We start from the raw sequence: 26103 nt of genomic DNA on the forward strand, positions 1-26103 counted from the left end.
GGGGTTTTTGCTGCTGGAATATGTACTTCAGGAAGGGGGTGAGCTCTTGCCTTTCAATTTGCTTCAGGGCCAAGTGGGTGGTGGTTAGGGTAGCAGATTTGCATTTTGCCAGTTACAACACTATTGGGCATCATTGGACAGGTCGGTTTTGGATGCACGCATGGGTGAAAACTGTGTGTCAATTTTCTACCCCAGAGGATGGAATTTTTTACTCTGTATCTGGTCTCTATAAAGCCCTAAGCAGATTGCTGCCTTGGAAAGATCTTACGGCTTATCGCCAATGTTGGGGGCATAACTTAGCTATCATAGTGGGACATGCATGTGAATTTGACAGGGCTCCCTGCCTTGACAAAATGTGTTTGGTTGCGAGAATGTTATCAGGTGCATTTGCGTGGATATTAAACCCAATGTCAATTACACTATAGTGGGGGAATTACTACTGATATCTGTGTGAAGTGTGAGAGGGATCGCAATACTTTGGAGAATGCATTTTGGCAATGTCCTTGTATTCAAATTTATTGGAAACGTATTGTGGGATTTATGCGGAGAATTTTGCATTCTCCTATTGAGGGCACCACCTCAGCTAGTCTTGGATGTTCCCAAAGTATTTGGACATTTGTCTGCTGGTCAGACTCAGTTATGTCGGAAGATGAGTCTGGTAGCGCGTAAATGCATTTTGCAATATTGGACATCCAATACGGTGCCCACTTATTGGCATTGGCATAATTTACTGCACCAATTGGCCAGTTGGGAAGCTCAAGATGCTCGTAGGAAATAGAAAGGGAAGAGACTGTATTTGAAACTCTGAGGACCTTATTTGACACAATTGCATCCCAGGGGACGTAGTACTCTCCTTAACGAACTTTAAGAAATGGTTATGTACCCATTTTGGTAAAATCCTTGTTTATTGTGTGTGTTTTTTTATTTGGGGGAAGAGGTAAACTGGGATGGGGGAAAGGGGGGAGGGCATTGGATTTAGATTTGGATAATTTGTAAAACCTGATGACTGTGTTGTATTGGCTATTGTATTTTGTTTTGCAAGTTGTCATCAATAAAATTGTTTGAACATAAAATCCAATATGGCCACCGCTAGCGTATTTGCACCAACAACAGCCCATGGGGGCTCCCCTGAAGATTAAAATATTCAGGGAAAAGGTTTTTTTGAAGGGAACCATATTTCTGGCCCCAGAAACCCAGCCAGAGCTACACCAAATTGGGGACCTCTAGGCACCAAAGACTCACAAAACGGATAAAAAAATAACCAAAAATAATTTTAAAAAACAGAACAGAGCAAATCAGAACACACCTCAGCTCGTTGCAGAAGGAAAAACTGAAGAGAGCACTATACTACACTGGTGAAAGAGAAGCTAAAAGATGTGACTGACATCCTTCTGCAAGCAGCTCACGACCAGAGGTAATTCACCTAGCATATAGGCTCCTATGTCCTTGCTACAGAACCTTTATACATTTACATTTTACATTTACATTAGTGATTTCTATTCCGCTTGTGCCTTGCGGTTCTAAGCGGATTACAAATTAGAAGTCTGGGCATTTCCAGGAGCGTTACAATACTAAGAATCATGTGTATAGCAAGTTAAAATTGATAGTCTGGACATTTCCAGGAGAATTACAAAGTAAGGAGTATATATACAAATTACAATACAAAGAGTCATGTGTATAGCAAGTTACATTGAAAGTCTGGACATTTCCAGGAGAATTAGAAAGCAAAGAGTAAGTATATGATAGGTTGCTGTGGTGAATAATAATAATAATAATACATTCGGGATACAGTAGTGAGTTATACTATGTTGAAGGAGTTGTTGTAGTGGTGGAGGTGGTATTCATGAGAGTATATTCTAGTGTTATAGTGAGGTTAGGATGATGGAAGTATTTTTTGAAAAGATGAGTTTTGATTTCTTTTCGGAATACTTTAATGTCTGTTGATTTGCTCAGTAGATTGGAGATGGTAGGGTCAATCTTCGCTGCCTGTGTCGCCAAAAGGCTGTTGTATAGTTTCTTGCGTCTGGTACCATTGAGAGGTGGGTATATGAATAGGCTCTGAGTTCTCCTTATTCTGGGAGAGAGGTTACGGTATAGACGGTTGTTTAAGTAGCTGGGTGCAATTCCATGGGTTACTTTATATAGTAGACAGTAGAATTTGAATTGAGTTCTTGCTTTTATCGGTAGCCAGTGTGAGTCTAGGTATGCATTGGTGATGTGGTCATATTTGCCGAGGGAGTAGATGAGTCTGAGGGCTGTATTCTGAACGGTCTGTAGTTGTTTTATACCCCATCTATAAGTTTTATACCCCATCTATGTCTTTGAAACATATACCCAACCACATACAAGCGTACCCATGCATTCTGCCTTTTCTTCTACTCCCACTATGCCTTATCCACACTAGCCTGTGACACAAAAAACTCACAATTTTTTCATAGTATTCCCTGCGGCGCTCAGCACGTTTCTTGTAATCCACCATCATCCCACGGAGCTTTCGCTCATGCTTCCGAGCCTCATGCCACATGCTGACTTTTCCCAGCGTTCACCTTGCAGCGTGTTCTGTTCTGGGGAGTAAACAAGAGTGTCATGGGCAAGGAAACATCACAGCATTGCATATACCTTGACAGTTGTCTCCAACAAGCCAGAACCTTCACTGTTCACAGAGAGTTGTAGAAGCCTGTACCTCCAGCATTAGGTACAGACAAACCTAGCACCAGCAGATGCAGACACTGCACCACCAAGGCAAGAGGAGAAACAGGGAATTCTGAGGGCAAGGAAAAAGCAAAAGCAAACAAGTGAGAATTTAAGAAATCCTTGACCTCAGAAGTTTGCAATTATACAGAAATACTCAGCTGTCATTTCCTATGTTACTATAAATGGCAGATTTCTATTCCACCAGTCTATAGGCACTCTTAGCAGATTACAATAAAAACAAATATGATAAAAGACATAAAATGGACACAACCAACCATAGTCAACTGTGCCCTCCGCCCTCCACCCCCCCGGTTGTCCAGAAAAACCTAAAGTTAGAGAAGCTTTACTAACAGGTTTTTCCCATGAATGTGTACGTGCTTGATCACAAAATAAAATCAAGTGTTCCATTGGTCCGGGGGAACTTCCTCGACCACCCGAAAGTGAAGAAGGGCCTGAGCTTCCTGCAAAAGGAGAGGCAGCTGAGACCGAGCAGAAGCAAACTCTCTTGGAGGCAGGTCCGGGGATACGTGACTGAAGTGAAGGAAGTACCCCTCCCGGATGATAGAAAGCACCCAACTGTCGGTGGTAAGACTTTCCCACTGGGCATAGAAATGATGGAGACGACCCCCGATGGGAAGGGGGAAGGCTCCATGAGGAAGGGAGCCCGAAGGTTCGGACTGGAATTGTCAAAAAGACAGCTGGGCCTTATAAAAACATAAGCAATGCCTCAGCTGGGTCAGACCTGAGGTCCATCGTACCCAGCAGCCCGCTCACGCGGCGGCCCAATAGGTCCAGGACCTGTGCAGTAATCCTCTATCTATACCTTTCTATCCCCTTTTCCAAAAGGAAATTGTCCAATCCTTTCTTAAACCCCAGTACGGTACGCTGCCTATTACTTCCTCTGGAAGCGCATTCCAGGTATCTACCACACGTTGGACCCAGTTTCTCCAGGCTCTCAGCGTATGAAAGGTTTTCCATCCCTTTTATCCCTTAGTTTGACGTTGCTGCTGTTGTTGAGGCCGCTTCGGGAGAGGCCGAGAGAACGCAGGAGTAGATTTCTGCGGATACCTCCGGAGAGGAATTTTGTATTGCCGAGCCGGGGGGGGGCCTTTGGTTTAAATTTCACTAAAGAGGCAAAGGACTGTTTGTGGTCTGATAGGCGCTTGGTGGCCGCTTCGATAGACTCATCGAAGAGCTCATGACCCACACACGGGAGATTGGCAAACAATTCTGTAGATTTGGATCCATATCCACAAGACGGAGCCAAGTGAGGTGACGCATGTCGACCGCAAAGGCCGTGACCCTCTAGGACAACTCAAAGGCATCGTAGGCCGCCTGGAACATATAGAGGCGGAGCTGGGAGAGGGTCTCCTCGAGGAGGCGAAACTCCCGGCGCCGAGAATCTGGAACGTCCTCCCGAAAGGAGCAGAGGGTGTCCACATAGAACCGGAGGTCGGACGTGAAAAGAAAGTTATAGTTGAGGACACGATTCGCCATCATTAAGTTTTGGTAAAGACGGCGACCAAACTTGTCCATCGTACGGCCCTCTCGGCCCTGAGGGACGGCAGCGTAAACCTTAGAGGGGTTGGACTTCTTCAAGGAAGACTCAACCACCAAGGAATGATGAGAAAGCTGAGAACTCTCAAACCCCTTAACCGGAATCGTCCGGTAACGGGACTCCAATTTGGAGGGAATGGCCGTGACCGCATAGGGGGTCTCCAGGTTCCGGAGAAAGGTTTGCCGGAGAACCTGGTGCAAAGGCAAGCGCAATGCCTCGCGGGGCGGATGATCAACACCCATCTTCTCCAGATATTCCTGGGTATAACGGGACTCAGACTGGAGGTCCAGTTTCAGGGCTTTTTAGGAGGGGCAAACCTCGACAAAGTAGCAGGGGAAAAATGACCCCCTGTTTGGAACCCCGAAAAGTTACAGGTGACTCGGGGGATGAAGAATCACTCGAGGGAACCCAGCGAGTCTTGCGGGCAGGGCCTCAAGAGACACTCAGGCTGGTCAGACTGAGACTGGGTTGAGACCAAGGTCAGAGGCGTCTAAGTCAGGACCAGTTGGCTCACCACCGAGGAAAGCTGCGTGGTAAGAATAGCCTTAAGCACGTCCTCGAACATAGGCACCGAGACCAAAGGTGGTTGGGTCTTAGGTGCTGGCGTGCGCTCCTTCGGAGGCGACCTCAAGGAAGAGTATTCCCTATGTGAGGAAGCACGCTTAGAGTGATGTCTCAAAGATGCTGACGAAGCGGCACTGACATGAGACTCGGAGGTAGGCTTCTTTGCCAGCACACCTGAGGATGAAAGAGGTGACTTACCCGAGGCCAGAGTAACAGGAGGGGCCGAGGCCGGGGACTTCGAGGCCAAGCTCGAGGCCTGTCCCGCAGGATCCTTGGGGCCAAAAAGTTGGAGAATCTTGGCCACCCTCCGACAAAGAGCCCGCGGTTGCAAAGTCACACAACAGGGGCACGACTCAGCATGATACTCTGCAACCAGGCATTCCACACACCAACGATGAGGGTCGGTGATGGAGATAACCCGGTTCCACTTAGTACAGTTTTTAAACCCGGAACGAGGCCGGGACATAAGAAAAAACACGACCGCAGCCCCGCGAGGCCAGGCGGCCAGAGTAAGACCAGGAACCCGGTCAAAAAGGACGAACCAAAAATAAATAAAAAGAAGAAAAAAACATAGTCGCAAGCACAGCGGCTCAAAAGAAACCAACCAAACAAGCCGCGGTGCAAGAGGGACAACGATATCGCGCAAAGCAAGGGAGCAGTGCTTCTGGCTCCGCGGAAAACAGAGAACTGAGATCATGCTGAGGAGACGCATGCCCTAGACCGGGCAGGAGGGACACGCGCGCATGCGCAGGCCAATCGCAAGCTTGAAGGTCTTCAAGCAAGTCTGCTTGCGAAAAAGTCCGCTAGGGTCGGTGACATCACCCCACATGTAGAGAATATGCTGCCTGCTTGTCCTGGGATAAATAACATTACGTTACAAGTAAAAATCCAAGTTATTATTTTTTGTTTAAAATATTAGGAGTAATTTAAAAGTAATTTAAATTGTACCAATTTGCAAACGTAATTTTAATTCTGATTTTTTTTTTCTACAAGACCCTTAGGTGCTCATAAGCGAAATATAAACACATCTAAAATCCCACCCAAGTCGGCACTTTGATGACCTAAAAGACAGGTAATCCAAGTGTCGATAATCAAACCTATTTTTGGGACATATCTAGGGACTTTTTAGGCCTCTGAATGCCGCTGTGCACCCAGAACTAAAAGGGACCTAGACTTAGTCGTCTTGCAGGGATAATCTAAGGTTTTATGAGACTTCCTGGACTTATATGTTGTGACTTAGATCAGTGTTCTTCAACCTTTTGACACCTATGGACTGGCAGAAATAAAAGAATTATTTTGTGGACCGGCAGTTGAAGAACACTGGGCTAGGTCGTGGGCCAGACCTCGCACCCATAATAGTACTAACTGTAACACCATTTTTTCCATTCATTTTTCATATATATACACACAATATAATCTTATTAACAACACATAATGGTTAACCACACAATTAAACTACACATGGCACACTGTATGCTTCTCAACATTCATTCCTACCAGAACATAGATAACCCCTAAGTAAATACAGGACCAAAAACTAAATGTACTAATATACCATATTTTTTGGTCCATAAGGTGCACTTTTTACACCCCCCAAAAAGGGGGTGGAAAAGTGGGTGCGTCTTATGGAGCAAAGACGACCCCCCCCCTTACCAGTACTCTTTAATAACACCGCCCCCGGCCCATCACTTAACCCCCCGCCCCACAGTACCTTTTTAAGCACCCCTGAAGCCTGATGGTCCAGCGGTGTATAGGCTGGCAGGAGCACGCCTTCTGCGCTGCTACCCGGGCCTGCCCCACTCTCTGAATGGCTGCGTCAGGTCTCACGGTACTTGCGAGAACTGACTGCAGCCATTCAGAAAGCAGGGCGGGCCCAGGCAGCAGCGCAGACGGCACGCTCCTGCCAGCCCACACACCATTGAATCACCAGGCTTCGGGGGTGTTTAAAAAGGCACTGCGGGGCGGGGGATGTTTTAAAAGGAAAGGCGGGCAGGGGTTGTTTTAAAGGAAGGGTCCTGGGGCGGGCTGTGTTATTAAAGAATACTGGGGGGGGGGTCATCTTCACTCCTGCCGGCCCATACACCTCGTATACCGGGGAAATTAAAGGGCTTCTTTTATTGCGATACCCTTCTGGAAGAGTGCGGATGTTGGAAACGGAGCCCAGATGAGCATGCAGCATGGAGCGCAGGGGTAATAAGTCGGCTTCGTGTGCCTGCTCGTGGTTGCTCCACTGTGCTGGAGGGGGCAGGCTCAGCACGAAGATGAAAGGTGGGGGCACAAAAACGGGGCTAGGTCAATTCAGTGATGGGGTGAAGATGGTATAATAAGGAGACAGGATGCGTCTGTTGTGTATAGGACGTAACAAGGAATAGGGTAGCACAAGGAGAGGATGGTGATGAAGGGATTCAGGAAGGCAGTGGGGTGATGGAGTTGAAAGTACAGGTTGAAGATGGGATGAGAGAATTAGTGCAACTGCAAGGAAGATAGGACTTTGCAAGTAGCAGATGGGGAGAGGGTATAGGGCAGGGCGGTGGGACAGGTACAGAGCTTGGCGGGGAGGGGGAACAGGGTGCAGAACCTGGCAGGGAGTGTGGGGGTTGGGTGCAGAGTCTGGCAGGGAGTGTGGGGGTTATGTGCAGAGCCTGGCAAGGAGTGTGGGGGTTGGGTGCAGAGCCTGGCAGGGAGTGAGGGAGACTGGGTGCACAATTTGGTTCAAAATGTTTTTTTTCTTGTTTTGCTACTCTAAATCTAGGGTGCGTCTTATGCAAACGAACCCCTAAGATTCAAGGCTCTGTATGCAGTAAAACCCCAGAGAAAAAGAAACAAAAGCATTTCTTCCTGAACAATGCAAAATACAGACAGCAGATGTAATTTCTCAAAATTGACGCAATTCAACCACTAAATTAAAAAATAAAACCATTTCCCTTACCTTTGTTGTCACCCTCCCTCCATTCTGTTCCTTAACTTCTGGCTGTTTTATGCCATCCCCGGTGTTATCTTCGGGCCGGCTCCCTCTTCCTCAGACACAGTGTATAAAGGAGCGGGCAGCGGCTCCTTGCATGTCCCACGCCTCATCTGGAAGCCTTCCCTCTGACATTGCGACATCAGAGAGAAGGTTTCCGGTTCAGACGTAGGATGCGCATAGGAGCAGCTTCCCGCAGCTTTGTGCACTGCAGCACTGAGGAAGAGGGAGCCGGCCCGAAGATAACGCTGCATCGATCGCACCTTAGACTGCCAACTGTAGAACACTCTCCAGTGTTCTCCCCAGAAATTTTTTCCAGCCGGGTGGCATGAAAAAGTAGCCGGGTGGGGAAATTTGGTGGTGGGAAAATTAACCCCCTCTTTTACTAAGGTGTGCTAGCATTTTTAGCGCGCGCAAACCCCTGCGCTATGTGGGAAAACTAATGCCAGCTCAATGCTGGCATTAGCATCTAGCGCGCGTGGCAATTCCTCCGCGCGCTAAGTGCACGCTAAAACCACTATCGTAACTTAGTAAAAGGAGTCCTAAATGTGTACTATTTTAATTAGTTAATTATTATTATTATTTTCCAATGCTCAATATGACTTCCTTTTTTAAGGTTTGACACTTGTGCCAGAATATTTTTACTAAATTTAAGAAGTATTTGCCCTCTTTCAAATGGTATAGAGATTAAAAAAGGGAAAGGCGTTAATGAAGTCATTGGGTTCAATCTAGCCATTTATTTCTGCATGAATTTAAACAACTAAAAAAAAAGATAAATATAGTTCATCCAGTCATATAAGAAATGGCTCTACAGCAGGGGTGCCCACACTTTTTGGGCTTGCGAGCTACTTTTAAAATGACCAAATCAAAATGATCTACCAACAATAAAATTTTTTTTAAAACACAAAGCACACTGTACGCAGAGAAAATGTTAATTATCATTTATATTCCGCGGGTTTTCAAAGAGGTCAAGGCAGACGATTCTATGCAATGTCACCTCAGGAATAACTATACAAAAATAGACAAATATACCCCCCCCTTTTTACTAAATCACAATAACGGTTTTTAGAGCAGGGATATGCACTGAATGCCCTGCGCTACTCTTGATGCTCATATGCTCCCTGCACTAAAAACCGCTATTGCGGTTTAGTATAAGGGGGCCAAAGTGCAAAATATAGACAGCAGATATAAATTCTCAAAACAGACACATTTTGATCACTAAACTGAAAATAAAATCATTTTTCCTACCTTTTTGTCTGGTGATTTCATGAGTTTGTTTGCACTTCCTTCTTCTGACTATAAATCCAATATTTTTTTTCTTTCTGCCCCTCCCCTTTTCTTTATGTCTCTCTCCCCCTGCCCCCCCCCCCCAAGCCATCGCGCCAATTTCTCCACTTCCCTGATTCTTTCCCTACCCCCTAAGCCACCATGCCGATTTCTCCCTGCTTCCACGAGCCAGGCCAGGAATGTACAAGCGCCAGACTCACAAGACTTAACCTCTGATGTCAATTCTAACGTCAAAGAGGAAGTTCCAGGCCAGCCAGGCAGCGATTGGCTGGCCCGGAACTTCCTCTCTGACGTCAGAATTGACGTCGGAAGTGAAGTCTTGTACGCGCCTGGCCTGGCTCAGGGAGGCAGGAAGAAAAAGATTGCCAAGGCAACGCGATCGACTCAACATTGCCTTTGCGATCTACTGGTCGATCGCGCTCGACTATTTGGGCACCCCTGCTGTTATGGTATCCTGTTCTGACCTGACCTGAGGAAAGGGGTTTAGTCCCCCCAAAACTGCCTTATTTCCATTTCCTATTTATAAACTTTAATCAATAGATACAATACTACTTGATTCTATGTAAAGCAACAAAAAAATTTTTTTCTACCTTTTGTCGTTTCTGCTTTATTCATCTTGTCTTCACTCTTCTTTCTAGCCAGCATCTGTCCGCTCTGTCTTCCATGCAGCATCAGCCCCTTCCATCCACTCTGCCCTCTCCCCGTTCCATATGGCATCTTCCCTCTTTTTATGCTCCTTCAATAAACTGTCTATCCTGTGCCCCTTCTCTTCTCCTTTGTACATGATTGATTTCTGCTCTGCCACCTCTCCATTTTTCTCTCTCTGTCACCACCCCGTCCCCTAAGCTCTGGCATCTCTCTCTTCTCCTTTCTTTCCTTCACACCCCACAGTCTGGTATCTTCCCTTCCCTGATTCTCTGGCATCTCACTCCTTTCCTTTTCTTCCATCTCTCCCTCTCCCTCCATGCTCTGACATCTCCTCCTTCCTTTCCCCATTCCTTTTCCCTTGGTCTGGCATACTTTCCTTCTTCCCTCCAATCCCTGGCATCTCGTTTCATTCCCTCCCTCATCTTCTTTCTCCCTCCAGTTGGGTGCAGCAAGTCTCTCCCCCTCTGCTCCCTTTCTTCCTTCTGTCACCCAAGGCCTGGCGTCATGAACTTCTTCAGGCAGCAGCATTCACAATTCACTGCTGTTGCCAGCTTTGGGCCTTCTTCTCTGTCAGGTCCTGCCTTTATGGAAACAGAAGTAGGCAGGACCCAGCAGAGAGGAAGGTTTGAAGCTGGCAACAGCAGTGAATTGTAAATGCTGTTGCTAGCCAAAGAAGTTCATGACACCAGGCCGAGCACCCGGGGCAGACTGCTACTCTCCCCCCCCCCACGACCCTCCTATCTCTCCCTCCCTCCCATCACGAGACTCTAAACAGCACTGCTCTACTCTAAGCAGGCTGCTTCAGGGCTTTCTCCTGCCATGATTCCCTCTGGCACGTCACTGATGAGGGAAGGAGGGTCGGATCGGGTTGGGGGGCGCCCGGGATGATGATGAGGCTGCTGCTGCCAGCGAATCCAGCAATGATGAGGCTGCTGCTGCCAGCGAATCCAGCAAGGGTAAGGACCCAAAGCACAGCACTGGGGGGCCCCCCTGACCATTTTGGGCCCTAGGCCTGTGCCTACCAGGCCTATCCTTTAATCCGGCCCTGCTTCCCCCCCCCCCATATGCCCTGACATCTCTCTCTTCCACTCCATGGTATGGTATCTTATTTCCCTCCCTCCCATGGACTTTGCATCTCTTTCCTCCTTTTCCTGATCTTTCTTCTCCCTCCCCAATTGGTTGCAGCAGCATTTCTCTTCCCCCTCCCCCCATTGGGTACAGCAGTATTATCAGCATTTCTCTTCCCCCCACAATTGGGTACAGCAGAAGCAGCATTTCTCTTCACACTCCCCTCTAATTGGGTACAGCAGCTTTTCTCCTCCCATTCACCCCCCACCCCCCCGTCTCACACACCCGGCAGATTCGCTACAAAGGCAAGTTGCAAGTTTCCCTTCGTCGCTGACCTATCTCCCAAAGGTCAGCAACAGAGGGAAGCTTACAACTTGCTGCTCTTGCTTACTTCGGGCCTTTCTCGTTGCCGGGTCCTGCCTTCGTGGAAACATAAAGTAGGCAGGACCCGGCAGCGAGAAAAGCCTGAAGTAAGCAAGAGCAAGTAAGCTTCCCTCCGTGGCTGGTCTATCTCCTGCATGATCCGGGGCTCTAATGGTCCGTGCCGGCTTCTCTTCCCTACCTCCCCACCCCGGGACGTAACTTCTGGTTTCGGAGGGAAGCTGGGTTCGAGTTGCTTGCTGGGTTTTGTTTTAAGTCTGGCAGGAGTCTTTCGGCGGCTCTTCACGCTGCGCGTAAAGAAGTGGCGGCAGCAGGATTCGGCAGATGACAGCTGGGCGGGCATCTAAATTTGCTGGGCGGAGCGCCCGGCTGAAAAGCGCTGGGGAGAACACTGCTCTCTCGGGCCTGATGCACATGCCATCCCTGTGGACCGGCAGGAAATTTCTGCGGACCGGCAGTTGAAGAACACTGACTTAGACGATGTAAAAACAGCCAAACATAATCCAAAGTGACCAGTTAATCACTGTAGAGACAAAGTAAAGACTCCCACACACTCTCCGTGTTCACTGACCCCTCACACCCCCGCAAAGATTGGAATAAAAACATACATATCTGTCTCTAAAACATTAGCACCCTCCCAAGCCTAGTAGAGCTGCACGCAGGTCTCTTAAATAGCCTGTGGGGTGGGCTATTGAACCACAGAGAGGAGGACCCAGGCCTATAAGCCACTCTAACCACTACATTCATGGTGGAAAATATGAGCCCACAAAAAAACCCCAAAACCCTACTGAACTGCCATATAGGTGGCACCTGCAGCCATAAGGGCTATTGGGGTTGAAGACAGGTAGATGTTTATGTGGTACCATTTTTGTGAAGTTCACAGCAGAGCCCTGTAAGGTGCCCCACTGCACTGTTGCCATGTCTGGGTGGCCAATCCATCACAATGCTGGCTCCTCCCATGTCCAAATGGTGGTCTGGATGATCAATGGCTCGGACGTCCAGATAGATGATTTTCAGGAAAAAAAATATTTCAGACTTATTTTTCGAGAATAGACATTTTCCCACTGATGACTTTGGGCATCTAATACCATACGACCAAATTCGACTTAGACATTTGTTTTGATGATGCCCCTCATCTGTATTGGGAAGAAAGTTTGCGCACAAAAATTCAAGACATTTTACACCAGATCCCAAGTAAGATTGCGCTGCACCAAAATTGCTACTGCAGGTACCTCCCGCCCCCCAACTTCCACTGAATGGTTAAAAGGAGGAGCAAATGCAGTTTTGCCCAGGCTGCCCTGCGTGAGAAAGAGAAAAAGTTGCCGGATATGAAGTTGGCAGAAGACTTGGCTATGGCGATGGCAAAACGGGAGACTAGGGGGGGGGGGGGGAAGTGCCGTTACTTTCCGAGGCAATGAAATGAGGACGGATGAAAGAGTTCAATTGCAGTAAGGTCTCGACGTCCCCTCACACAGCCCCCCCCGGCCCGGCCGCGCTCTCGCTCCCTCGGTGTGAAAAACCCACCCACCCGCGTCCCAACGACAGCAATTCATCCCAAGTTACCTGTATCTGGCTCTGGGGCTTTCGGTCTCCGGCATCTCCTTCCCCCCCTTCTGACGTATCTTCCTGTTGCGTCACTTCCTGTGGCGTCAGAGAGGAACCTGGACGCCGGAGACGTCAAGCTGAAGAGACGTATTTGATGGTGGAACAGGAGTCGGGGGTGTGGGAGAGACGGGGTTGGGCTTGGATTTGAGAGGGGGGACCGAATTGGAAGTCTTCGCCTCTGAGGAGATGGGTCCGGGGGGGAAAGTAAAAGCCGGATCCTACCCACTTTCAGAAAAGCGGCGAGTCCCCCCCCCCCCCCCAAAAGCTTATTGTACTTTGTCCTCCTTTGCATTCAGCCCCTACAGAAAAAAGATGGGATATATCGGACAAGTGAGTTTGCAGCTTCTGGGAAATGAGAACTCATGAAGCTGCTGTAGGGCGGTGCAGGGAAACAGAAAAGAGGGGAGAAGACATATCTTTGGGTAAGTATACGTTAGTTTGCTCTGAGCTTTGATAGGTTTGGGGAGAAAAGCTCAATTGTAGGTTTAGCTTAACCTTTTCAAGCCAAGTTCCCCCTTAGCCTAACAAATACCAACTGAGTAACCCTGTCCCTGACTCCATCCCCATAATAGTAACATAGTAGATGACGGCAGATAAAGACCCAAATGGTCCATCTAGTCTGCCCAACCTGATTCAATCTAAAAATTTGATGGATTTTTTTTTTTTCTTCTTCTTCTTCTTTATTTCTCGGCAAGAATCCAAAGCTCTGCCCAGTACTGTTCTTAGGTTCCAACTACTGAAGTCTCCGTCAAAGCTCACCCAAGTCCATCCACACCAGGGATCTCAGAGTCCCTCTTTGAGGGCTGCAATCCAGTCAGGTTTTCAGGATTTCCCCAATGAATATGCATTGAAAGCAGTGCATGCACATAGATCTCATGCATATTCATTGGGGAAATCCGAATGGATTGCGGCCCTCAAGGAGGGACTTTGACACCTCTGACCTACACCCTCCCTGCCATTGAAGATACTAATCGTAATGCAATTTCTTCCATCCATTTTTTTCATATACACACAATGTAATCTTATTAATACATAATGGTTACCACAAAATTTTTTATAAAACCCACAAGGCACACTGTATGCAGATAAAATGTTAATTATCATTTATATTCAGGGACTTTTCAAAGATGTCAAGGCAGATGACTTTAGAAAAATAGACAAATATAGTGCAAAAATATAGATAGCAGATATAAATTCTCCAAACTGACACATTTTGATCACTAAATTGAAAATAAAATAATTTTTCCTACCTTTGTTGTCTGGTGATTTCATGAATTCCTGGTTGCACAAGTACACAAGTTTCCTTCCAACTGTGCATCCTTTCTTTCTCTTCTCTCTCATGCTTCCTCTCCTCCAGACCTCATTCCATTCCCCAACCAACATCTCTCTCATCCCTTTATTCCCCATGCATCTCTATCTCACTCCTCTCTATGCCCAATTTTCTTCTTCCTTTCCCCTTGTGCACCATCTCTTTCCCTCTCACTCACGCCCAACAATTGTCCCTATCTATTCCCTCCCTCCTTCCTATGTTCCTCCTTCCAGTTCCTATGTCCCCCTCACTGCCTTCCAGCCTTTGTCCCACCCCCTTTCTCCCCTGAAGCCGCACTGAAGCCTGTCTGCCTGCCCCCAAGCCGCACCAAAGCCTGCCTGCCCCTAAACTCACCCCCTGCCCCCCAGTCCTCTGCCACCCACCTGCTCCATTTAATTACTTCCCGCTGTTGCCACAACTCTGGGAAGGGCCATGCGTGTGCAGCGATTGCATTCCGTTGGTCCACAAGCCTTCCCCCAATGTCAAAGCAGCGATTGGCTGATCCAGACCTTCTCTTCGATATCAGAATTGGCATCAGGGGGAAGGCTTGTGGATCGGCGGCGTACAATCACTGCACTCACCTGGCCTTTCACTTCTTGGAGTTGCGGCAGCAGCGGGGGTAATTAAATGGAGTGTGCAGCAGTCAGCCCACGAACCCCCAACAGGCGGTCACGTAACCCCTAGGGTTTAGATTGAGGCCAACAGCGTGTCAGATTTTAAGATAAAATGGGATATTCATGTGGGATCTATAGGGGAGTAAGAATCAGGGAGTGGGTCATTGGTATGGGCAGACTCGATGGGCTATGGCCCTTTTCTGCCGTCAATTTCTATGTAGATCTTAAAAGAACAAACTTTACTTAGCTAGTCTCCATAGGATAATAGCCTTTTATCGTTCTACAAGTTTTGTAAGCTTGAACCTGCTGATAGAGATAGTTTCTGGCAGGCAGAGCAGGGTCTGGCTTAGACAATAAGAACATAACATAAGAACATAAGCAATGCCTCTGCTGGGTCAGACCTGAGGTCCATCGTGCCCAGCAGTCCGCTCTCGCGGCGGCCCAACAGGTCCAGGACCTGTGCAGTAATCCTCTATCTATACCCCTCTATCCACTTTTCCAGTAGGTAATTGTCCAATCCTTTCTTAAACCCCATTACCGTACTCTGCCCTATTACGTCCTCTGGAAGCGCATTCCAGGTGTCCACCACACATTGGGTAAAGAAGAACTTCCTAGCATTCGTTTTGAATCTGTCCCCTTTCAACTTTTCCGAGTGCCCTCTTGTTCTTTTATTTTTTGAAAGCTTGAAGAATCTGTCTCTCTCCACTTTCTCTATGCCCTTCATGATCTTGTAAGTTTCTATCATATCCCCTCTAAGTCTAACCTTCCGCCCAATATGCAGCGGCGGTCAAAAAAGCAAACAGGATGCTAGGAATTAATAAAAAGAGACAGTTAACAAGACTAAGAATGTTATAATGCCCCTCTGGCATATTGTGTTTAATTCTGGTCTCCTTATCTCAAGAAAGATATAGTGGCGCTAGAAAAGGTTCAAAGAAGAGCGACCAAGATGATAAAGGGGAAGGAATTCCTCTCGAATGGTGAAAGACTAAAACGGTTAGGGCTCTCTAGCTTGGAAAAGAGACATCTGAGGGGAGATATGATTGACGTCTACAAAATCCTGAATGGAGTAGAACGGATACAAGTGGATTGATTTTTCACTCTGTCAAAAATTACAAACACTAGGGGACACCCGATGAAGTTACAGGGAAATACTTTTAAAACCAATAGGAGGAAAAAAATTTCACTCAGAGAATAGTTAAGCTCTGGAACACATTGCCAGAGGTTGTGGTAAGAGCAGATAGTATAGCTGGTTTTAAGAAAGGTTTGGACAAGTTCCTGGAGGAAAAGTCCATAGTCTGTTATTGAGAAAGACATGGGGAAAGCCACTGCTTGCCATGGAATATTGCTACTCCTTGGGTTTTGGCCAGGTACTAGTGACCTGGATTGCCCACCGTGAGAACGGGCTACTGGGCTTGATGGACCATTGGTCTGACCCAGTAAGGCTATTCTTATGTTCTTATCCAGGAAGGAGGAAAGAAACATGTTGGACAGCATAGAGCAGGGGTCAACTTCACGAGTGGAGTGCCGCAGTATTCAGTGCTTGGACTCGTGCTCGTCAACATATTTATAAATGACCTGGAAATTGGTACGACGAGTGAGGTGATTAAATTTGAAGACGATACAAAGTTATTCAGAGTAGTGAAGACGCAGGAGGATTGCGAAGACCTGCAATGTGACATAAACACGCTCGAGAAATGGGCCACGACATGGCAAATGAGGTTTAACGTGGATAAGTGTAACGTGATGCATGTCGGTAACAAAAATCTTATATACAAATACAGGATGTCCGGTGCAGTACTTGGAGAGACCCCCCCAGGAAAGAGACTTGGGAGTACTGGTCGACATAAGAATTGCCACTGCTGGGTCAAACCAGTGGTCCATCGTGCCCAGCAGTCCGCTCACGCGGTGGCCCTCTGGTCAAAGACCAGCACCCTAACTGAGACTAGTCCTACCAGTGCACGTTCTTTTTCAGCAGTAACTTGTCTAACTTTAACTTGAATCCTTGGAGGGTGTTTTCCCCTATAACAGCCTCTGGAAGAGCGTTCCAACTTTCTACCACTATCTGGGTGAAGAAGAACTTCCTTACGTTTGTACGGAATCTATCCCCTTTCAACTTTAGAGAGTGCCCTCTTGTTCTCCCTACCTTGGAGAGGGTGAACAACCTGTCCTTATCTAATAAGTTTATTCCCTTCAGTACCTTGAATGTTTCGATCATGTCCCCTCTCAATCTCTGTTCGAGGGAGAATAGGCCCAGTTTCTCTAATCTTTCGCTATACGGCAGCTTCTCCAGCCCCTTAACCATCTTAGTCACTCTTCTCTGGACCCTTTCCTTCTACATGTACGGCGCCCAGTGCTGGACGCAGTACTCCAGGTGAGGACATACCATGGCCCAGTACAGTGGCATGATAATCTTCTCTGATCTGTTCGTGATCCCCTTCTTTATCATTCCTAGCATTCTGTTCGCCCTTTTTGCTGCCGCCGCACATTGTGTGGATGGCTTCATCGACTTGTCGATCAGAACTCTCAAGTCCCTTTCCTGGGAGGTCTCTCCAAGTACCGCCCTGGGCATCCTGTATTCGTGCATGAGATTTTTGTTACCAACATGCATCACTTTACACTTATCCACGTTGAACCTCATCTGCCATGTCGATGCCCATTCCTCGAGCCTGATTATGTCACATTGCAGATCTTCACAATCCCCCTGCGTCTTTACTACTCTGAATAACTTTGTATCGTCCGCAAATTTAATCACCTCGCTCGTCGTGCCTATGTCCAGATCGTTTATAGCAGGGGTGCCCACACTTTTATGACTCGCGAGCTACTTTTAAAATGACCAAGTCAAAATGATCTACCAACAATAAAATTTAAAAAAAACACAACGCACACTGTATGCATAGAATTGTTAATTATCATTCCTATTCAGGGATGAAATTTGCTCTAAGTGACCTTGAGGATGCTGCCAATTTAAAATGTTTTTTCTTTTTCTTAGCAGCAGTTCGGATATATACATAGCCATCCCAGACCAGTTTTGGCACAAAAATCTTTCTAGTGTTTCCCAAGGTTCCTCTTTATCACTGCAGAGACAAAGACGTTCCAAAGAAGATATTAGCTTTGTGCCTTTTCTGAATATGAGATGGTTATGATATGCATTATTTGTACTACTCAGGTGTTCATCTTTGCTGTGTTTTTCTATAACAATGTGTTTATTTTCAGAGTTAAATTCAGCCCTGAACACTTGACAGATGGAAGAATAGCCTAAAAATTTGTGTTTTATGTTTTGTCTGTGCCATATGGTCTGTCTTTTGTCTATTTGTTTTAGTTTAGGGGGTACCCCAGGATACATAACATTGGCCATTTCTAGAGCTTTTTTCCCCATTTATTTATTTTATTTTTTTTTAACTAGCCCAATTACGCAATGTTCTTTTTACCTATTGTTTCATATCCTAAATGTAGCTTAGTTAGGGTTATATTTTTAAGTAAAGGTTTCACTTTATACCGTGTTTATTCTATGCTCCTCACTAGATTCAGTACACATTTCTGACATAATTTTTTTTTTATATATACATTCAGTACTGAATTATGGTCTCTCTGAAGTGCCATAATAGTTATATGCAGCACACAAAAACATATCTTTTTGGAATGTCTGATTAAGAACCTTAAGTACCTGAATATTGTCTGTCTTTTGCCATAACTATACCAAGTAAATGCATTAATATTGTCACATGTTGCCACATTCAGTACAGGCAACCTGGTCTCTCTTTCTCTCTCTCTACATTCAGTACAGGCAACATGGTTTCTCTTCCATTTTCTATCTCTTATTTGGATCACACTGGAGTACAGCTGCTGAATGATATCGGGACTCTTTTCAAATCCCTCCCTGCACAGACATCATTTCATCTCAAGGGTGAACACCACTAGTTTCCAGTGACTTGACAGATCCGGTGCAGACACCATTTCATTTCAAGTGTGAACCTCATCAGTTTAAAGAGACTGCCGGTTCCTGCTGGACTAATTCAGCTTCCTGCTCCCTGTCCGCAAATATCTCCTACTCCTCTACTTCTTCACACACGTTGTACTACCTTGGAGCTGGACATTTTTGTTTTCACCTATTCTTTCCACAAAACGTTTCCAGTTCCTTGGATCCCCGGATTCATGACAGCCACCTTCCTAAGAACGCTTTGCTGTACAGTTCAACTTATTTACTGAACAATACCTGGTGTAGTCATTCACCTCTATCCTCCATCACCATTAATGGGACAACCTACTCCACACCTCTGGTAACTAATGATTCTATGGACATTCCAGACTTTATTGCATATGCTGTGCATCCACTACCTCTTGGAATGGTGAATGAGACATTTCAAAAGCTGCTGAACTTTACTGAACTCCATACTTACATTGAACAACTTAAGAAAACCTCTTCGCTCACTGCAAACCACGTATTTAATGTTTTAATTCACCCTATCATTATCTTAATTATTGTACAAATTTTGCTATGTATTATTATGATTTTCCTTTGCTGTAAAGTGAAACACGTGTACATTTCTTTACAACACATATCATACAAAGTTCCTTCTAGCTTTTAAGGCAGTTATACATGTATTTCCAGTATCTTTTCTGACACTTGCTATTTTGGCTAATTTGGTTTTAATTTGGCATGGCCTATTGCATTACCAGGGTCAGACATAATATTATCCCATACTTGCATTCTCTGTCATGACATCTTGGTACCTTTATGCCTGAAAAAGCTTCCAGCATCCCTTATGCACCGTTCATTCGCTCAACGACGGGTAAGATAAGCATACTGGGATTCCCGCCCAGGTGATGGCCTATACAACCTAAGACAGAGGTTTGAACTCATAATGGGAACTGTTTATCTTCATAGCTTGGAGATTCTGCAGGACAGGGGACGTGCGGCTATAATGTTGGAGGTAAAAGAGGCATCTGCTAATTGCAGACTGGCTGTTTATAGAAGGGTACCACAAGCTTGCCCTCATTTCAAAAAATAAAAATAAAAAAAATATGGGAGATGTCAGCATAGCTATTGCTAACATTCTTAGTTGGCACTACTAATGTCAGCGAAGGCCTATGGGAAATTATATCAATCTGACTCTGGATGCAGAATTCTGTGCTTCTGCACAGAATTCACATACATTAATCATTCAGCCAGACTGGATTGTTGATCAAAAAGATAGGCTGCTTGAATGGGACAAAGAAGCCAGAGACTAATCCCATCTATAATGCCTGCAAGTATCACACCCTCCTTTATCAATTAAATTAACCATTGTTTCAAACAGTTTACAAATTCTAAACAGAAAAATACTGGGACATACAATAGTTTCTATATTCAGAATAAGATTCCAAGGTATAAAAGCCTCCTCTCTGCTCTATCAATCTATCTATCTAGCTATCTCTTGGCTTGGCACTCTGGTTCTCTCTTGTTTCTCTTGAGCTCTCTCTTTCTCTATCTCTCTGTCTATCCTTCTCTTTATCTATAGAACACGAAACATCACCCCATCCCCCTTTCTCTCTCTCTGCCTTTCCCTGGAACTTCACGCTTCCTTCTGGACTCTGTAATGCAGGGAAACTGCTTTGCTCTCTCATTAATTGTAATGCTTAATTGTTGTAATGCTTCAGAATATTGCTTTTCTGTGAGACTTTCTATAATATATTATTTATGCAATCACCTCTGGCTGTGCCTCTTTGATTCTACTTCCTGGTGAATCTTCAGTGAGGGAACTGAACCTGAGACCGGGCGTTTTCAGGGTGCCTCTAAAGTGACCCCACCAACCATATATTGTGGGGGCCACTAACAAACCTGACACCTCTAAGCCAATATTCTTCAAGGTCTGGGGGCCAATGATGGCCCCTGAAGTCCTCTGGTGTGGCCCTCATCATCATTCTAGCTGGTTTTCTGCTACTCTTTGCCTGTCTACCCAAGGTCATGACACAAAGAGGAAAATGGATGGGAGGAAAAGCCACAGGCTTTAAGGAGAAGTCATTTTTCAGTAGATGAAGAAAATGCATTTGAAAATGCCAACTTTCTTCAGCATATACACAATAAAAAGTCTGAAGACAAGCTGGTGGGATAGACACACACTGGTCAGCAGAGTCACTTACAGCCTCGCATGGGAAGATAGTTGGTGGCTGTCCTTCAGTTCAATTGGATCCAAAAAGGCCCTCATAAGGCTTTACCTGGGAATTTCCTTGTTAACAGGGCAGGATTAATTCTTCAAGGGCCCCTAGGCACACAAGTACACTGGGCCCCATAGCCCCGCCCACGTCCCCCAATTATTTACCTGTTTTCTTATTTACTTCTTTATTTCCACTTGTATTTCTTTTTTTCTTTTATTATAAAATTCAAAACAAAGAAATATCACCAAACCCATGCCAGTGTACAGTTTTAGTTCTATGCAAGCCCCAAACATCTCTGAACAAATCCCCCCTTCCTTCCCTTCCCACCTACTTGCCCAAGACTTCTAAACTCTTTCCATACGTATATAAAAGTGTTCAAATGCATTATAAAGCAGTAATACTATCCAAAATATGTCTATATTAATAACCAAGTTTGCAACTCCTCTCAACTGCCTCACTCTGTCGTCCAACATTAACCCATATGTATGTATAAACAACCAAATCTGTAACTCCTCTGGTACATTCCACTCCATGTATGTTAATTTGCAACAAAACAACAAGGCAAGCGGTCCACCAAAGAATCCAATGTGGAACAAAAGAAGATTGGCAGACAATAAGGAGATTCAAATCAGGTTTATTTAAGGTGCTCCCAGGAACCATGCCTGATGTATTTTGCCAAACAAGGTTGGTCAATGCTAACAGAAAACCATGTCTTTCATACACACAGAACCACCCTCACCCAGTATGGAATAAGCAATCACAAACTAAACTCCCCCTCCACCCTTTTTTACAAAAGCACAGAAGAAGTTTTTAGCACTGGCTGGCGGGCTGAATGTTCTGTGCTGTTCTGACGATCATTGGAATTCTGTGCCCATCGGAGCAATGCAGAGCATTCAGCATGCTGGCTTGTATTACAAACTGATGGAACGGTACAGTTTAGGGGGTGAAGAAACAGTGGTGCATATCCCCCAATACTGAACAAAATATAAAGATAGCAGATGTAAATTTGAAAAAGAGAAATAACAAATCTCTTTACAAATTAACAAATAAAAATAAAACAAAAAATGGAAAATAAAATAATACCATTTTATTGGACTAATACATTTTTTAATTAGCTTTCAGAGGTCAAACCCTCTTTTCTTAGGTCAGTAAAGTATACTGCTGTGTATCCTGTCCTGAGTAAGAATTTGGTCTCTGAAAGTTAGTCAAAAATATATTAAAATTAATCCAATAAAAGGATCACCATTTCTATTTTTAACCATTTATCAAAACGGCTACAATACTACTTTATCCTAAAGCAATAAAATAAAAAAAATATAATTTTTTCTACATTTGTCATGTGGTTTCTGCTTTCCTCATTTTGTCATTCTCTTCCTTCCATCCACTGTCTGTCTCCCCCTGCCATCTCTCCTCATGCCCCTCCTCCCCTTGGTCTGGCATCCATCATCTTCCCTCTGTTCCCCTCATGGTCCGGCATCTCTCTCCTTCCATATCTACTTCCCTCCCCCCTGTGGTTTTTAGCATCTCTCTCCTCATTTCCCCCACTCAGATCTGATATCTCTGTCACCTGCCCAGTTCTTTGGCATCCCTCCTCTCTTCCCTTTCCTTCTCTGGTCTTTCTTCTCTGTTTTCTGCCTCAGTCTAAATTTAAATTCTTTCTTACTATTCAGTTTCAAGTTTATTAGGATTTTATATACCGCCTATCAAGGTTATCTAAGCGGTTTTTACAATCAGGTACTCAAGCATTTTCCCTATCTGTCCCGGTGGGCTCACAATCTATCTAACGTACCTGGGGCTATGGAGGATTAAGTGACTTGCCTAGGGTCACAAGGAGCAGCACGGGGTTTGAACCCACAACCGCAGGGTGCTGAGGCTGTAGATCCAACCACTGCGCCACACACTCCTCCACAGTCCTCAGTTTCCCTCTTTTCACTGTGCTCACAGCTTGCCACCCCTTTCCTTCACACCTCCACTATCTCACTAATTCTATCCTCTTCCCCTCATCCAGCATGTGGGAAAGCAGCAGCAGTGGTGAGGAGGTGAGGGCCTCTCACCTCCTCACCGCTGCTGCTTTCCCATATATGCCTGGTGCTGACGGCACAAGTTCTCCCCACTTCCATCATCTGCCCCTTCTGCAGTCCCCACTTTTGCCCTGCCCCGCCTTTCTCTCCTTTAAGTTCTCTCCACTTCCATCATCATCAAATCCCGACTGCAATCCTACTTTTTCGAGGCTGGTCTTAATTCCCACTCATTTATAAATTACTCATGCCTATTTTCTCATTCCCTTTGTCTGATTTAATTAGATTGTAAGCTCTACAGCACACGATAGAAAAAGTGGTAGTATGCTTGCTGTACTGGTAGAGAGTCTGGGGGGAGATGCTTGGGCAGTACCCTACTGTACCTATTTTTCACTGCACCATAATTCATTTAACCATCTTGCCTTCTCCATCCAATCCAGGATTGCTTACCTCCCCACCCAGGTCTTCCACTATCCCTAGGGAGGTGCAAGCAAGCTTCCCTCCCCTTGCAAGTCTAAGGGTCCTGGGCCCCTGCCATGTCTAACTACTAATGCTTGCTTTAGGTCCTGGAGTGGTTTCCACAGGCCTCCCCCAGTTAACTTGCTTGTTGGAGACCATTAGCCTGAGAGCTCGGACCTTAGGGGTATCCAGCTTTTACTTCCTTTTTCTGGAGCCACACTGAGATCAATTCCCAAATCATCAGCCCCCTGGCAGAGGACGAAAGCAACCGTGTACCAGGACCCAGGGGGGGGAAGGTGCTGCAGAATTTGCCATCCCTGAGCCCGATGCACAGTAGCCACTCCAGCGTCTGCACTTGGCTCACACACCGGCCCCCCAGCAGCAACGGCCAGGCGGAGGGAAGGTGCGCGGCAGAACATGGCTCCTCCTCCAAAAACATTCCTTACCTCGGACCCTCCCATGCATACCCCGCCGACCATCCCACTGCGAGACGACCGACAAACCTCCCTCCAGCAGCGTCGGCAGCTGCAGCACTCTAAACAGGCTACTTTGTGACCTTCTGCTGGTGATTCCCTCTGCCACGTCACATATGCCCCCATGCTGTCGGTTGTCTCACAGTGAGAGGGTCGGCAGGGTTCGCAGGAGAGGGAAAGATTGGAGGGTCTGAGCTACATGTTCCTTTTCAGAGGGCCCCCGGCTGCTGTGTCAGGGGCCCCTCTGAAAAGGAACATTTTGGCTACTTGGGAGAGGGGGGAGAGCCCTGGGTGCTCCAAGGCCTGGCATCATTAACTTCTTTGGGCAGTAACAGTGTTTACAATTCGCTGCTGTTGTCGGCTTTGGGCCTGCCTCTCTGCTGGGTCCCGCCTACTTCCTGTTTCCATGAAGGCAGGACCCGACAGAGAAAAAGGCCCAAAGCTGGCAATAGCAGTGAATTGTGATTGCTGCTGCTACCAATAAAGTTCATGATGCCAGGCCTTGGAGCACCCGCTTAGGGGCTGCACTGCTGACCGGGGACAGGGTGACAGAAGGAGGAAAGGGAGCAGAGGGGGAGAGAATTTCATGCATCCAACTAGAGGGAGAAAGAGAGTGAGAAAGAAGTTGAGGGAAGGGAGGGAGGAAAAGAATCCAGGGCATGGAGGGAAGAGAGGAAGGGAGAGAGAGAGGGATGCCAGGGCATGGAGGGAAGGAAGAGGGTATGGCAGACCAAAGGAAAAGGAAGGGGGAAAGGAAAGAGGAGATAGAGCATGGAGGGAGAGGGAGAGATGGAATAAAAGGAAAGGAGAGAGATGCCAGGGATTCAGGGAAGGAGACAGAGATGCCATGTACTTTCAGCGTCCTCCCCCCCTCCCGTCTTCCCCATGTCCTTTCAGCATCCTTCTCCCCCCATCTTCCCCATATCCTTTCAGCGTCCTTCTCCACCCCTTTGTCTTCCCCAGTGTTTTCAGCGTCCTTCTCCCCCCTCAGTTTTACCCATTTCCCTTAACCGTCTTTTCTTCTCCACTCCACCTTTTCTCCCTTCCTCCCTGCCCCTTACCTTTGTGGCGCTTCCCCACCCGACCGACAACAGAACAGGCCCGGTCGGACAAACCTCCCTGCCCTGTAGCCGCGAATCTAAATTACCTTCTTACAGCAGCTGGAGTATTGAAGCTGCTGTAAGAAGGTAATTTAGATTCGCGGCTACAGGGCAGGGAGGTTTGTCGGCCGGGCCTGTTGTCAGTCGGTCGGGGAAAGTGCCACAAAGGTAAGGGGACCTGACCGACTGTGCACACTCCATCCCCATGGCTGCACCCGGGGCAGACTACCCCCCCTTTGCTACGCCACTGCCTTCTCCCTACCTGCCCTGCCGCACACAGCCGACCGGAAGTCTTCCCGATGTCAGCGCTGACGTCGGGGAAGACTTCCGATTGGCTATGTGTGCTGCAGCAGGGCAGGTAGGAAAGGCATTGAACCCCGCGGGATCACCGAGAGCACGAGGGGCGTCCCCACGGGATCCCTGCGACCCTAGGGGGCATCTCCACGGGATCCCCGCGACCCTAGGGGGTGTCCCCACAGGATCCCCGTGACCCGAAGGGGGAACCCGCGGGATCCCCGTCTTCCCCATTCCCGTGCAGCTCTCTACTCTGCTTAGAAAAATGGTAATGGAACCCACGAGGGAAAAAGTGATACCGGATCTGGTGCTCACAAATGGTGAAAGTGTCTCTAATGTCTGAGTGGGGGCCCACCTGGGAAGTAGCGATCATCATATGGTTTGGTTAGATATAGCAACCAAAGTGGAGGATGCCCAAACAAAACTCAAAGTCCTGGAGTTTACTGGTCAATTATCAGAATGGCTCACCGTGGTCTTTTCTGACCTTCCTAGCAGACTGACTCTGCTAAGCAAATGTAGTACAATGAGGTCATTACAATTAAAATGGTAGTAAAATAGGCTCATTAATATTTAAACGATCACTCCGAGCGATTCTCTATCATCACCGTGTGATTCTCTAACCTCATTGTGCTATATTTGTGGGCAAAATTTTCCAACAAGGAGAGGGGGCCTTTGACATCTGAGCCAATCAGAGCCTTAGGCCCCTCGCCATGCATCACATGATGTACCTGGGAGGGGAAGGCCTGCCATTTTGGACAGGCGGGCCTCGGAGTGTGAGCATCCCTCCTTCTCCCAACTTCCATGAAATATACAGGAGGCTGGAGCGGTCAGTGGACCTTTGATTGCAGGAGGGAAGGGGGGGTGGTGGGGGATGTTTGCAGGGGTGCCTGGCACTGGGTAGGCCTTCAGTGGCAGGAGGGAGTGGGCATCCCTC

The 26103-nt window shown here is 46.7% G+C and overlaps 2 protein-coding genes across 7 annotated transcripts in view; one reads left to right on the top strand and one right to left on the bottom strand.

The window, feature by feature from the left end:
* The window catches only part of CLASRP (CLK4 associating serine/arginine rich protein), a 211791-nt gene extending 198930 nt beyond the window's left edge, over window positions 1-12861 (bottom strand). For 4 of the 6 annotated variants that reach the window (XR_004540410.1, XM_033955808.1, XM_033955811.1 and 1 more), the window contains exons 1-2: window positions 12726-12861; window positions 2426-2564 (exon numbers count right to left, since the gene is read on the bottom strand). Coding sequence is in view for 5 of the 6 variants with exons in the window: in XM_033955808.1 (XP_033811699.1) it covers window positions 2426-2524 (99 nt within the window). In the remaining variant the exon portion in view is untranslated. Of the gene's footprint in view, window positions 1-2425; window positions 2565-9655; window positions 9716-12725 lie in introns of those variants that run through there. The other 2 variants (XM_033955810.1, XM_033955809.1) reach the window with 2 other exon arrangements.
* Window positions 12732-26103, top strand: part of LOC117365402 (calpain-2 catalytic subunit-like) — a 104125-nt gene continuing 90753 nt past the window's right edge. Inside the window, exon 1 of the mRNA XM_033955806.1 lies at window positions 12732-13189. Within this exon, the coding sequence (XP_033811697.1) occupies window positions 13120-13189 (70 nt within the window). The 5' untranslated portion in view covers window positions 12732-13119. The remainder of the gene's footprint in view (window positions 13190-26103) is intronic.

Source organism: Geotrypetes seraphini, chromosome 8 (assembly GCF_902459505.1).
Source record: "Geotrypetes seraphini chromosome 8, aGeoSer1.1, whole genome shotgun sequence".
Taxonomy (NCBI): Eukaryota; Metazoa; Chordata; class Amphibia; order Gymnophiona; family Dermophiidae; genus Geotrypetes; species Geotrypetes seraphini.